Source organism: Cinclus cinclus, chromosome 6 (assembly GCF_963662255.1).
Source record: "Cinclus cinclus chromosome 6, bCinCin1.1, whole genome shotgun sequence".
NCBI lineage: Eukaryota > Metazoa > Chordata > Aves > Passeriformes > Cinclidae > Cinclus > Cinclus cinclus.
Genome location: NC_085051.1, coordinates 6,251,406 through 6,264,955, shown reverse-complemented (window position 1 = coordinate 6,264,955; position 13,550 = coordinate 6,251,406). Strand labels below are relative to the sequence as shown.

At 38.0% G+C, this 13,550-nt stretch overlaps 1 protein-coding gene across 1 annotated transcript in view; it reads left to right on the top strand.

Annotated features, from left to right (window-relative positions):
• ANO5 (anoctamin 5) overlaps window positions 1-9,271 on the top strand; it is a 56,203-nt gene extending 46,932 nt beyond the window's left edge. The window contains exons 19-23 of the mRNA XM_062495945.1: window positions 434-564; window positions 2,245-2,450; window positions 3,231-3,412; window positions 4,575-4,680; window positions 5,525-9,271. Coding sequence (XP_062351929.1) covers window positions 434-564; window positions 2,245-2,450; window positions 3,231-3,412; window positions 4,575-4,680; window positions 5,525-5,746 — 847 coding nt within the window. The 3' untranslated portion in view covers window positions 5,747-9,271. The remainder of the gene's footprint in view (window positions 1-433; window positions 565-2,244; window positions 2,451-3,230; window positions 3,413-4,574; window positions 4,681-5,524) is intronic.
• The last annotated feature ends 4,279 nt before the right edge of the window (window positions 9,272-13,550 follow it).

Genomic DNA, 13,550 nt, shown 5'->3' with positions numbered 1-13,550 from the left:
AACAGCTGACAGGATGAGAGGACACAGTCTCAAGCTGTGCCAAGGGAAATATAGGTTGGATATTAGGAAAAGGTTTTTTACAGAAAGAGTGATGAAATACTGGACTTGTCTGCCCAGGGATGTGGTGGAGTCATCATCCCTGAATATGTTTAAATAAAGACTGGATGTGGCACTCAGTGCCAGGTTTTAGTTGAGGTGTTAGGGCATGGGTTGGACTTGATCTTGAAGATCTCTTCCAACCTGGTGATTCTGTGGTGCTGATTTGACAGAATATTCTGAGTTGGAAGGGACCCACAGGGATCGATCCAGCTCTTAGGTGAATGGCCTGTACAGGGACTAAATCCACCAGCTTGGTGTTATTAGCACCATGCTCTAACCAAGTGAGCCAATCTGATCTGCTTCTCTCATTGTTAACTTTTTTCTGCATATACAGCTGGATTTGTAACTGGTGGGGTCGCCGGAAAGCCAGAAGTAATCCTGAAAATTTATATAGTCGCTGGGAGCAAGACCATGATCTGCAGACATTTGGAGCTTTAGGCCTGTTCTATGAATATTTAGAAATGGGTAAGTTTAAAATTAACACATTTGGAATTGAAGACAGGACATTTTGTACTGACACTTGCAAAAGAATGAATTTTCTCAATTCGTTGTTGTGGGTCGATGCCACCACTTTCATCTGCATTTACAGGACAATTAACTGCTGGAAATCATTAAATAGGTCAGCCCAATTTAAAAAAAAAAAAAAGAAAAAAAGCTGTCTTTGCATCTTGAACTGCTGGGAATTTCACAGAAGCACTGCAAAGACTTTCTGTTTTCCTCATTTGAATGGGGAACAATATTCTCCGTGCAACCAGCTGCCTCCGTGTCTGTTCTTTTCTTGTTCCAAAGCATGTTCTTAGCTGATGTCAGTGGAAATTTTAAGTTTGGGATGAATGCCAAATGTACTGTAAGGATGGATACTGCAGACATGAGATCTACAATTTGGCTAGAGGAGAATCCCTTCAGCTTTAGTCTTGCACTGATCAGTGATTCACTTCAGTCCATTAGACCAGCAGAGGGAGTGTGGGCAAGGGATATGAGTCTTCAAAGGCAACGTGACCATGTCAGCATATAACAGTACTTCAAAAAACCTGAGAAACTGAAACTAAAACTGAAGCCAAGCTAAATCTAAAGGACACTTTAAAGGCGTTAATATTTGGCTATTACAAGGATACATTTTGTTGAAAAGTGAACCTTTGTATTGTTTTATTTCTGCAGAAACAGTTTTATGTGTTCTAGAGATGTGTAGTGTTATTATCACTTTAATTTGATACAGGGCTGTGGTCTTGTGAAGCTAATACACTCAGAACAGTCACTGTTGCCAGCCATGTCCTTGCACTTCCAGAATCAGAACTATTCTCCAGCCTTGTCCCAGGGCTGCTAAGGTAGTAGGAATTTTGTTGCTTGTCTGAGGTGAAGATCTTACCACTGAAATCATGGAAGATGAACTGGTGTATTCCTGAAATTAGGAATGACTGGTATATGAGAATTTATTTTTATCTCCTACCTAAACCAGACAAAATGTTCTGTTCCCTTTATTTGAAATACAGTGGCAGTGTTGGCTGTGTTCTGAGGATTATCCCATTCTGTACTGAGATTATAGCATTCTCAGATACTTAAATTTGGTAACCACTGAAAGGATCGTTGGTATATTTTATTTGCAATTCTTAAACTAGTGTCAGGACTCCCCAGTGGAACTATTGCATCTAGAATTGTTAAGAATGTTCTGATTAAATCAGTAACAATCAGTAACAATAGGTGGAGGTAAGGTTGTGAGGCATGCAAGTCGGTAAGTAAAAGAAGAACAAGGTGGTACAAACTGGAAGAGAACAAAATTGACCTGATAACACTTGAGAAATTTGATGGATGAATACATCTCAATTGCCCTATAGTTTAGTTTCCTATAGTTCCTATATTTATCCACCATTCATATGAGAGCTACAGCACCATGAAAGGATCCAGCACTGCTGGCAGCATCATTTTGCAGGACCCAAATGCCCATTCTTATGTGTGCTGCTGAATGGCAGCCTGAAGGGACTGGAGCAGTCTTGGGACTGGGGCTGATTGTCACTTAGCTCAGGCCAGGGCTGAAGATGACTTGTGCAGCCTGGCAGAAGTTTGCCATTTGTCTGCTAGTGGTAGACCCCTCACTCTGAGGATACTTCTAGTAGGGCAGATTTTGACACTTGTTTTTCTGTCTTGCAGTCATTCAGTTTGGCTTCATTACTCTCTTTGTGGCATCCTTTCCCCTGGCTCCTCTTCTTGCTCTGATGAATAATATCCTGGAGATTCGTGTAGACTCCTGGAAATTAACCACTCAGTATAGAAGACCTGTGGCTGCAAAAGCACATAGCATAGGGGTGTGGCAGGAAATCCTCAATGGAATGGCCATCCTGTCTGTTGTCACTAATGTAAGTATGTTTGTTCACTGTGCCACATCAACACTGATTCTTCCATGTATTTAAAATGTGAAGAATTAAAAGCCAGCTGATGCTTTTTCTCCTTCATCAACACTGTATCATGTTAACCTACAAAGATACCATTTAATAAGTGGTTTGGCTTGTCCATATGTTGACAGTGTGCAGCTCCCAATCCACACTTTATTGGCCATAACCTTTCATTCAGTTTCCTTTGTTTTTCAGCCCTTTGGAAGGGCATAAGCCAGTATGAAGCTTAGTCTTATGAAGCACACTGATTGCTCAGAAGGAGCTGTAGGGGAGGGTGGATGAACTCTATGGGTCAGATGCATTTCTGTCCTTGTCACTGTAAGGCCTGTTCTGTGAGAACTGTGCTCTGCTACTGGATGCCCCTGTGGGAGCAGTGGCTCCAAGTGTTTCTTATAAACAGGTAGCTAAATGCTATGCCAGTATTTCAGTGGAAGCATACTGTAAAGCAGACTACTGAGCACAAGAGATGCCTCTTTTTAATGTGTCTCAGGCAACAAACCCACTTGCAGGCGCTGCCAAATTAGCACAATATCTCAGCATCTTAAGTATCTCAGGCTTCCAAGCAAAATATGCTGAGGCTGCAGTTAGCATCTTTCACCAAGGTGAAGTGCCCTAATCCTGCTTCTCACCTCTTCTTAAAAGATTCTGAGTAATGCCAGAGTCACAGAACCACTACCCCTTTATAGATCTGCTCACAGATTTTGTGTGCCACTTTCCTTATTTCTTTTCCCAATTTCTTTTCAGGCTTTTATTGTTGCATTCACATCAGATATGATCCCTCGTTTAGTTTACTACTATGCTTATTCTGAAAATGAAGACTCGCCAATGTCTGGATATATAAACAACAGTTTGTCAGTGTTTCAGATCTCAGATTTTCCTGAGAGAAATGAACCCAAAGAGAATCCAGAGAACTTTGTCATATGCAGGTTGGTGAAATAGTATTTTATCACTTTGTATAGAACACAGCTTAAAAAATTCTATGCAGATCTAAGTAGTCCATTAGAAAAAAAATTATGTCATTCTTGTAATTCTAAAGTGTGAGAGGTAATATTCAGTCTATTGATAAGGTAATGCTTGAGGTGCTAAGAGAACAAGCCAATAACAAAAACAGTCACATCAAAAAAAAAATCACCACTAAGAGTCTCATTGCTAACTTGCATTTTGCTTTTTCTTCATTGGATTTTTTGTTTACTTAATTACACTATTGATTTTTTGAGCAAGAAAGAAAATTTATATCCCTAAATTTGCAAACTTAAGCCTATATTTTCAAAGATTTTTAGGCTGAATAAGTGGACAAGAAAGCAGAATGAAGGAGATATTTAAACCTCAAAGCTGAAAATGAGATATGGTATTTAAGATCAATCCTTACTTTGCTTGATTGGACGGAAAATCAGGCCTATCGTGCTTTCAGTTAAAAAGTGGTCATTTCTTGCTAGCAGGAGCATTGGAGATTCTAGAATAATTGCAAAAGCACTTTGGAAATGGTAAAATAAAAGTATTGATTGAATGAAAAAAATGTCAAAGCAAACAAACCCCCCCCCCCCCAAACCGACCACCCCAGCACTTTCAGAACCAGCTACATTTGTTTGGTGGTGGAGAACATGAATTCAAGTCTGTCCCTTCAGGAAATCCTGCATCTGTCCAGTCCATGATCTACTCTACAGTCCTTGATCTAGTCCATGATCTACTTTAGATCCAGTCCATGATCTACTCATGTCTGTCACATTTATTCAGTCAGAGTCCATTACCCTGTGATACAGATGTATCACATCCTGTCCTGTATTATCACCCATCACCCTGACCTGTATTATTTGATCATTGCCTGAAAAAACAGGTAACCTGTGTACCAAATTTCACATCACGCATCCTCATCTCTGCTCTGTTGCTGTGTGTGTGAGGGTGTTTAAGGAAATACAAAGATGGAAACAAATTGAGAGGCAACCTTTTTCTGCGAAAGGAAACAGACCATTTAAAACAAGAAAAGGTTCCTTAAGTGACAGTTGTACTTGCTTGTAAGTGTCACCAAGCTTGTTGTCTGTGCCAGGCTGAATGTGACGTTTCACCTTTGCATGTCTGTCATTCCAACAGGTACAGAGACTATCGATATCCTCCAGAGCATGAGAGGAAATACTTACACACTATGCAGTTCTGGCACATTCTTGCTGCAAAACTGGCCTTTATAATTATTATGGAGGTATGTTCCTTACAAAATTTCCTTCTGACATTGGTACCTTATGATTTCTCTAGATAGTTACTAATGTTACAGGAAATAGAATTGCTGGGAGTATAAAATAATTTGTTCCCTAGGTAATACCAAGTACTCATGTCCTAAATGATTATTGTTACTGTGCCTTTTTAACTTAAGTGAGCTGACATCAGAGTATGAACAGTGAAAATGGCTGAGTAGACTGCAAATGTTGATCAGAATAATCAGCAAAATAAAAATGCCTTTATGCCAATGCCAGAGGTGAACACCACCAGGACTAGCACTTCCACTCCTCTTGCTTTCATTAAAGAGCTGTGTCTGACATGACTGTGTTCAAAATCCAGGCAGCATTTTGCAGTGATGTATATTGGTTAAAAACAGCTAAATCTATAGTTTGGATAACTGGCACTTCAGTTTTAAGCCACTGCTTTGCAAGTTATGAAGAGAAAAGGGAGTAAGTAGTTCAAGTGCTCATCTCATCACTTTTCCTGCTGTGTTTCATCAGCTCTCAACAGCCAAGTGTCAGCACAGCTGTATGAACTTGGTAACAAACCACAGAGAGGAGTTAAAAAGTGATGGTTGGGGTTCAGGCTCTGACACTTTCCTCTTGGGCTTGCTAAGTCATTAATGGTTTGGAACTAAAATTTATGCATAAGAAGAAGCGTTTTAATCTTCATGCATATCATAGATACACATTAATTTGGTGCATATTGTTCCAGGACAGCCAAATGAAATGTATTTTACTGTGAGCAAAAAGTGGCCTATTTGGTGTCAGAGAAAACCAGAGGTGTTTCATTTAGTAATGAGTTGTTACTTTTTTTTTTTTTTTTAGCATGTTGTATTCATCGTAAAATTCTTTGTAGCATGGATGATCCCTGATGTTCCTGCAGATGTGAAAGCCAAAATAAAACGTGAGAAATATTTAACACAAAAAATCCTGCATGAGTATGAACTTGAAAAACTGAAGGAGAGACTGTGCCAAGGTGATAAAGGAGCCACAGAAAAAGAGTTCATCGCCACGGAAGGAAGAATGGAGCTATCCAGAGCAATGTAGCCAAAAAACCCAACTGTTTGGGATTTAGCTTGTTTTAGCTTTTTTTATCTGTGGTTTGCTCAGTATGCATCATGTTGAAAGCTGTAAGAGAGTTCAACCCTTCTCTTTCAGTCCAAAGATTCCAGAATTTTCTTTAAAAGTTTTACTGAGCTTTCAAGGTTTAGGAAATCTATTTAACTGTATGATTTCAACACTGGTTTTTATTTACACATTACTTGGAATAGTAAATGTAATCTTGTAATCCTAGAATTCGGACTCCTGGTATAGGGACTGTTAACCTCAAAGGGCTCACAGGACATGATTATGTCATTTACCACCATTTACTCTGTTGCTAATTGCAACATTCCAGGCTGTATCCCAGCTGATTGAAAAGGATACCACAGAGGACCTCTGCTGTGGAAAACGCTGAGAATTATTATTTTTATTATGTGATAATTTAAATGGAACACTCCTGATACAAATGGTAAAGTTTGGGGCTTTTTTTATAGTCACTATGTCTTATGGAACATTGGTTTGAACTTCTATATGTTTTGTAGAAGGAATTTATTTTTAAAGATATATTGGCTTAATTCCACTGGGAATTATTTATAGGCACAAAATTCAGTTAATACATGCTTAATGAAGGGAAAAAAAGCCATAATTTATGTTCTTAAAGATAGAATTTATGGAAGAGTTTACTCTTTAAATGCAGACATTGTGGAATCAACTAATTGTAGTGGGTTTTGAAAAGATGTGTGCAATTTGGAGAATAACAGTTATTTAATTTCTCTTTCTTAAAAACTATCATTGGAAGATTGCTTGACATTGTTTTTGGCCATGCTGCTCATTCATTTATTTCTTTGTTTGGATTCTCAATGAATGCCAGCAAAGGGCTAAAGCTGTGTGTCTGTCCTTGATGCATACTAGGGAGTGTGCCTGCACTCCGTGGCAGTGGTTTGGGAGCTGGACCACTATACCAGTCAATTTAACCGAATGGTTTGGTCTTGGATTTTTATCCAAAAGATTTTAAGCATGCCGAATAATCTATGTTAGTGCTGTTATTGTCTTTATACATAGTATCCTTAGGCTTGGGGGTTGTTCTGGGTTGTTTTTTGTTTTTGTTTTTTTTTTTGTCCCTTTTGAATCTTTGGGAAGGATTTTTTTTCTTTTTTTGTTAGGTGACTTTTCTACAAAGTTACTGAGTTTATAAATATATAACTGTTTATGCAAAGTAGCTTCCAGCTGTTCAAGAATGTGCCCTCATTTTCTAGTTTAAAGCAGGTAGGCCTTTTTTATAATATGGCTGTATATTTAAAACATATCAATGCTTCCATGCTTAGTGCCTTGTTTCTTTGAATTTGGTAAGAGGTGTGAAAATGATCTCTGCAGGGCAGTGCCTGTTTCCAGAAGAGTGCATTGGGATACTGTGAACCTGCAGACAGAACTGTTCAGTGTTACCAAACCATGCCTGCCTTGGCACACTTCTTTTTCAGTGCCATGTGGACTGTTGGAGAGCAGTTCATGCCTAGACTGCAGATAGTTCTTACACCAGATTATTGAGTTCTCTCATGCTGAATATACAAGGTAGACAAGATTAGAAAATTTTGCTCTGTTTGCACTTTGAAAGTTATACTTCCTCGCAAGTATACATAAAAAGAATTGAGATTTGTATTCTGTATCAGCTGAGTGATGTACTGTTTACTAGTACCACAACTTAGGGTGTTATATTTTAGCAAACCCTGCCTGTGTCTTGGGGTACTAGGCGAGTAACCTTAATGTTGTAACAGTTTTAATTCAGTGTCCTGAGTGGAGCTGTTGTTATTAGCAAAAGAATTAATATTAAGTGCCTACCTCGAGCACACATCACACAGTTTGGCTGCCAGTCAAGGAGCTGATGCCAATGTACATTTCTCATTACTGTAAGTTATTCACCTTCATTCTCTAAAGTTGCTTGATCAATCAAGCATGTTGGCAATTTCTGTTCATGATGAACTGATAATGTTCTTGAATATTCAGATATATTTGAAGTTATGGATCTGTTGGAGGTATGCATGTGTAAATAAATTAGCTCTGCTGCTTAATGTGTAAGCCAAAGAAGAGTATCAGCCATCAGTCGTAATCACACATCAAACCACCACAATTTGCACAATGAAAGCACTGTGCTGCATCTTGCACATATACTGTTAATTAAACTGCTTAATTTAGATGTTGTGGGTTTGTTACTGTTTGTAATGCAAACAGATGCTTCAAACAGAAAGACAATGAGTTACAAAAGGTTCTGTGCAAAATGTACAACCTGACTGAAGCTGAAAACAGATTTGGAAATTCAGCATTAGATGCACTATTTCTACTTATGGAAGATCAGTTTCTTCAAGTAATGAAGTGTCCTAATATGCTGCCCTTGAAAAGATATCAGCAGAGTAGGTGTGTTGTGAATGAAAAATGCTATTTAAAAGCGAGACGGAGGAAAATAAGGAAATACTTTTGTTTGGGACAAACAACAGCATCGATATGCAGAACTTTGAATTTAAATTGATGTTTCAACTCCTACTTTGTGCTTCATACAAACTTATTTTTTAAGATCACTTGCTATTTAATGCAGTACAAACTGATGTTTTGTATATGTTGTATCATACAATAGAAAGTGGAAAAAATCCCGGGATCTGCTTATTTAGAAATATATGCATCTTAAAAATAAGTCATTGCACTTCATAGCATTACTTCTTTGCATACAGAAACTGTTGAAAAGAGCATCTGTTATTATACTGAAAGCTAATATCACAGAAAAAAATTAGTCTTGACACCTTTTTACATAATAGTTTACTTGCCATTAAGCAGTATTTTAACTGAAGATATCAGTATGGTTGGGTTTATAATGATTCACATAAGTTTCCTGAAGTGTTCTTGAAAAGTAAGGAAGGTCTGGTCAGTCTGGAGATGTGCTGATTCTTACTGTTGAAATATTTCATTTTTATGTGATCCAGTATCTAAAGGTGTCCTTTAACCGAAGTGAATTAAGTTCTGTGTTGCAATTATTGTAATTTAAGATACAATAGATTGCCTCATTAGAAGTCGTTACACACAACAAAATTGACCTTTCAGGTGTAATACAATCAGGGATTTTTTTTTTTAATTTCTTTTTTTCAATTGAAATTTAGGGATTTTTTTACCTTGGGAAGGTTTAGTGTGGTATGTTCTAAGCAAAGGACTGCAAAAGAAGAATGCTACTATGAGACACTATGCTGTTTTTTCTAGGAAGTTTTTTTTTACTATGCTTTTACTTTTTAATGTAATGCTGTCAGTTTGAGGCAACAGAATGGAGTGAAAATAGATGGAGTTTCTAACTGTTCTACATGTACCACTTGTTTGACTTGTACTGTCTTGTAATCTGAGTGGCATTTTTTTGTCTGCTAAGTATGTTGCTGATATATATATATATATATATATGTATGATACACTAATGTTGGAATAAATACAATTTTTTAAAACATTCTGCTAACATTTAATATGCACATTTAATAAGATCTAAATCTAGCAAATAAAGCTGTGTTCATTTTTAATGTGCTGTCAACTTGTGTGTGAAAATTCCAAGAATTGAGAGAGGAGCTGAAGTACTAGAAGTCAAATGCATGGAGAGCTTCCTGGAGGAGAATATCCATACAGATTTCTGCAACTCCTGTGTGTTGTGTTCACACAGATCCATTTTCAGCCAGGCTGCTTTTCCCTGTGTTATCTGGATACAGTTTTTATTCCTGCAGTGCCAGAACCTGAGGTGACTTCTCAAATTCTCAGGCACACAGGCAGTTTCCACACACAGCACAGGTGGTTCACATAGATGCACTTTAAATAGCTTTGAGTACATGTACTGGAAAAGATGGCAGGGCTGAAGCATTCCCAAGGAACTGGTATGTCTTACAATACATATTTTAGTCTTAAAAGTCACTTCTGGGACCTGTGAAGGGCTTTGGATTAAATCACAGGGAATCTAGCTTGAAGTTTATGGCTTGCTCTCAATAGATGTTTCTATCTCAGTGTGTCACCTCCTATTGTATCACCTTGTCAGGACTCACGGAACAGGGTCACCTGCCAGACTTGGCAGGTCATTTCCTTTGTAACTTTGAAATTATAAACTAAGACACATGCAATTTAAACAAATTGAAGAAAGGTATAAGATGAATAAAAGAATCTTCTCTGTATTAAAAAAGGAAAGATAAAAAAAAAACAAGAAAGGTGTAATTATATATATGGTGCTACTACTGTGCTCATTACCAAGGTGAGATAGGGTACTTAATTAAGTATGAAAATGAAATAGCATTAAAAAGGAGGAGAAATTGGTACCAAAAGAAAGAGAGGAGAGAGTAAAGAACCCCATTCACCAGTGGATTAGTGGGAAAGAACAGCAAGATGTGGGAGAAACAATAAGACAGCATCTGAAGTCTATAATTTGTTTGAGATGTGTAGGCTCTGGAACAAATAAAATCTCTGATATTCCTCAAAATATTAAAAAAAAAAAGTTTCTGAAAATACTATCTTAAATGTTTAGGACACAATGCTGGGAGACGCAGGGGAGGGGTCAGGGGTCCAAGCATCTAGACTCTCACAAAGGTCTTATTTAAAAAACCTTCCTTCCCTAACCAGATGGAAAGAAGTATAGGGGGAAAAAAGGATGATCATTACTATATGAAGGATAACAAAATTATTTCCAGACTGCATGAATTACTGTGTAGTCTTATTAAGCCACAGCTACTTTTTCTTGTCTGTCTGCCTTGTTAAGGGTGGTCACAAAAATTCTTGACATCCTTAAAAAGGACAGCTAAATTAAATCTCATTCTGGTTTTAAATATTCAGTTGTCTTAACACAACACTTACATCATTCAGATGCAACTCATGTTCTTTTTTAAGCAAGTACTGAGAAATCTGCTGGGAGATGATGAGTAGGATGTGAAATTCAGCAGCCATATCAATTTTTGGAAGGTGCATACGCACATTCCCCTGCAATAATTAGTGACTATGCTTTCTCAGTCAGAAATGAGTCAGTCTGAACCGTTTGGTAAGGGTAGGATTATGTTTTTTTTAATTATTCTTTTCAACTCCTCAACAAACCAGTGCTGTTAGTTTGTCAGAAACAGTTGTATTTAAATCACTGACCGACCTTGTTTGCCCCTCGGGTGTTCAAAGCATCCAACACTGTTCAGCATTTCAGTTTTGGTACTGAGAGATGCAGAAGCCATAGTAACTGCTTCTGTCTTCAGGAGGCATTAAATAAATGAGCCTTGTTGTTACGTTGGCCCTTCCTTAACCACAGTCAGTTTGAACACTTGATGTTTTGGGTTTATCTGGCCCACGCCATCCTCAGCAATGAAAAATTGCAAAGGTAGAAAAGCTCTGGCTCAGATGGCTCCTAGATCCTTGCATCTTCCATGCTGGTGGCTTTTACTTATTTTTCTCAGCTAGTGCTTGGTGAAATGTAATACAAATAGTACTGGAATGTTCCAGCACTGAATGCTCAATAGCTCTTTTAACAGATTTTTTCAAAAAGTAATAAAAGTACTCCAGGCAGAAGGTTTTAGCAGGGAAAACTGATGGGAAGGCTGGATTGCCTGCTGTGTTACCTCTTTGCAATAAACAGTTTTGCTGTCAGGTTATCTCAAATTAACATTTCTGCTGACAGTAATCCATTACTAGTGCCAGCAAACTGTAATGCTACAGGTAAGCCTGTCTTCTGGTGTTGGCATCTATGTATTGTTCTGCTAAACTTCTGTCTCCATCTATTCCAATGTAAAGTGTACTATTATTTTCAGATGTGACCAAGATTTCAACATCTCCGTAATGAAGATCCACTTAAAAAACCAAACAGATTAAATAGGTAGGCCATGAGATTTATATACAGCTCACCATATAATAGCAATCTGTTAATTTTAAGGCATCTAGAGTTCATGCTGCTCTGAGCAAGCCACTAGTGCACTGCAATCAGGAAGGATTCCCTGCTTTCCCCTTTCACATAGGATTGCTTACTTCTAGGTCAATGACAGCTTTTTAGCTTCCTCAGACGCAGCACAGGAGGCAACAGCAAAAAAAGTCTCATATTTTGAGTAAGGGAGAATGGGTCCTGTGTGTTTTATGGTAAGCAGTAAGTGCTTTCTCATTACTTTTTTGTTTGCATTTAGGTAGAAATACTAAATTATTTCGACAACCCTCCTGTCACAATGACTCGTGATTTAATTAAAAGATGCCACAGTTTATTGAGTCACCAGGTACCAACATCCAACTTTTTCATCACCTGAAAGTACTCTCTGTGGGACTGATAAAAAGATGATGATCTAGTTAATGGGGTCACTGCTGTGCTTAGAACGGAGGGAGGTGACATGGGCAGAGGAAATCAAAACAGAGAAAGAGCCTGCTTCATAGTTTTGCTATAAATTCAGAGTGCTGGGCTTATGTGCTGGACTTGTGGAGGGAACTGAAAATAGGAAGGAACTATGGAGTCTTTATTAACTACTTTATCTTCAGAAGGAGGAAGGTGAATAAACAGAAGTGTAAGGCCTCATGAGCTGGAGGAGACAGGAAAGCTGAGGTACCAGACAGGCTTGAAGCCAGCACTTGTAGAGAAATCTTTAATATTCAGGTGAGTGGAAGAAAGCCTTTAAATGTAGCTGCTAGTCTGTCAGCAGGTCTCCCCTGGAGGGAGGACCCACTTGTATCAGTACTTAACAAACACAGGAACTGGAAAGGAGGCATCCGAGAGGTTGATTTTGTTGAAAAGGGAAAAGCAGCGTTTCCTTTGCTTTTTGCACCTGGAAGAAATTAACTGCAAAGAAACCCTTTGGAGCGTTTGCTTCATTTTCAGTGCTGGACAAGCTCTGCTTCAAATGTCTACCCAGAGTAACCAGACACCTCATGGTGCACAGAGCAGCCTCCCCTCTCCCCTGCGCACTCACCACTCATCCCTGATTGTCACAAATCTGCCCTTGCAGGCACTGAGCTCCTTCCTGGGCACTAAGACAGGCACAGGAGCAAGGCTGTTCCACAGACCTTGGGTGTCTGATGAGGATGGGGAAAATGTTGAGCAATGGAACTTCAGTTCCTGCTCTGGTGAGAACAAATACGACTTCCTATATGGCTATGTTGGTAAGCTTCTTCATTCTGTAATAAATGCCAATTATTTGGTGTATATTTTGCACAGAAATGCTAGGATTCGCAGTAATTCTGAAACTTTGTAAGTAGGCCTCTAACCTTAAAAAAGGATTGATACTGTTTAACTTAAGAAGACAATTATATCAGATCATTGTTCTTTTAGCAAAATTTCTCTGAAGTATTTTTCATTAGAAACAAACCTCTATATCAACAGATCTTAACTGAAAAAGCTTTAAATCGTGGAAAATTTTCTAAGTGGTTATTAAATATGCTGGGGAATATTTTAAAACATTAAGAATGGAAGTTTTAATTTTTTTTTTTGTCATCATCAAAGGCAAAAAGTTTACTACTTCTTGCTGTTCTCAGTCTTTCATCTTGTTGTGCAAGACTGATTTACCAGTTACCACACTCAAGTTGCACTTCAGATACTTATATGTGAGTTGTTGTGTAACCATAGTATCAGACAGATTATATTGTGAACACAGTCACAGTAATAATAAATATCATATCAATCATATCATCATATCATATCATATCATATCATATCATATCACCTATTCATGTTACCTGGAGAACTAGACTAATTAATAAATAAAAATCCCAAGAAGTATCGGGTATTTAAATACTACCGAGAAGAAAAAGTTACTGCTCATGCTTAGTTTGCTTAGTCTTCCCTCCTGATGCACAAAGA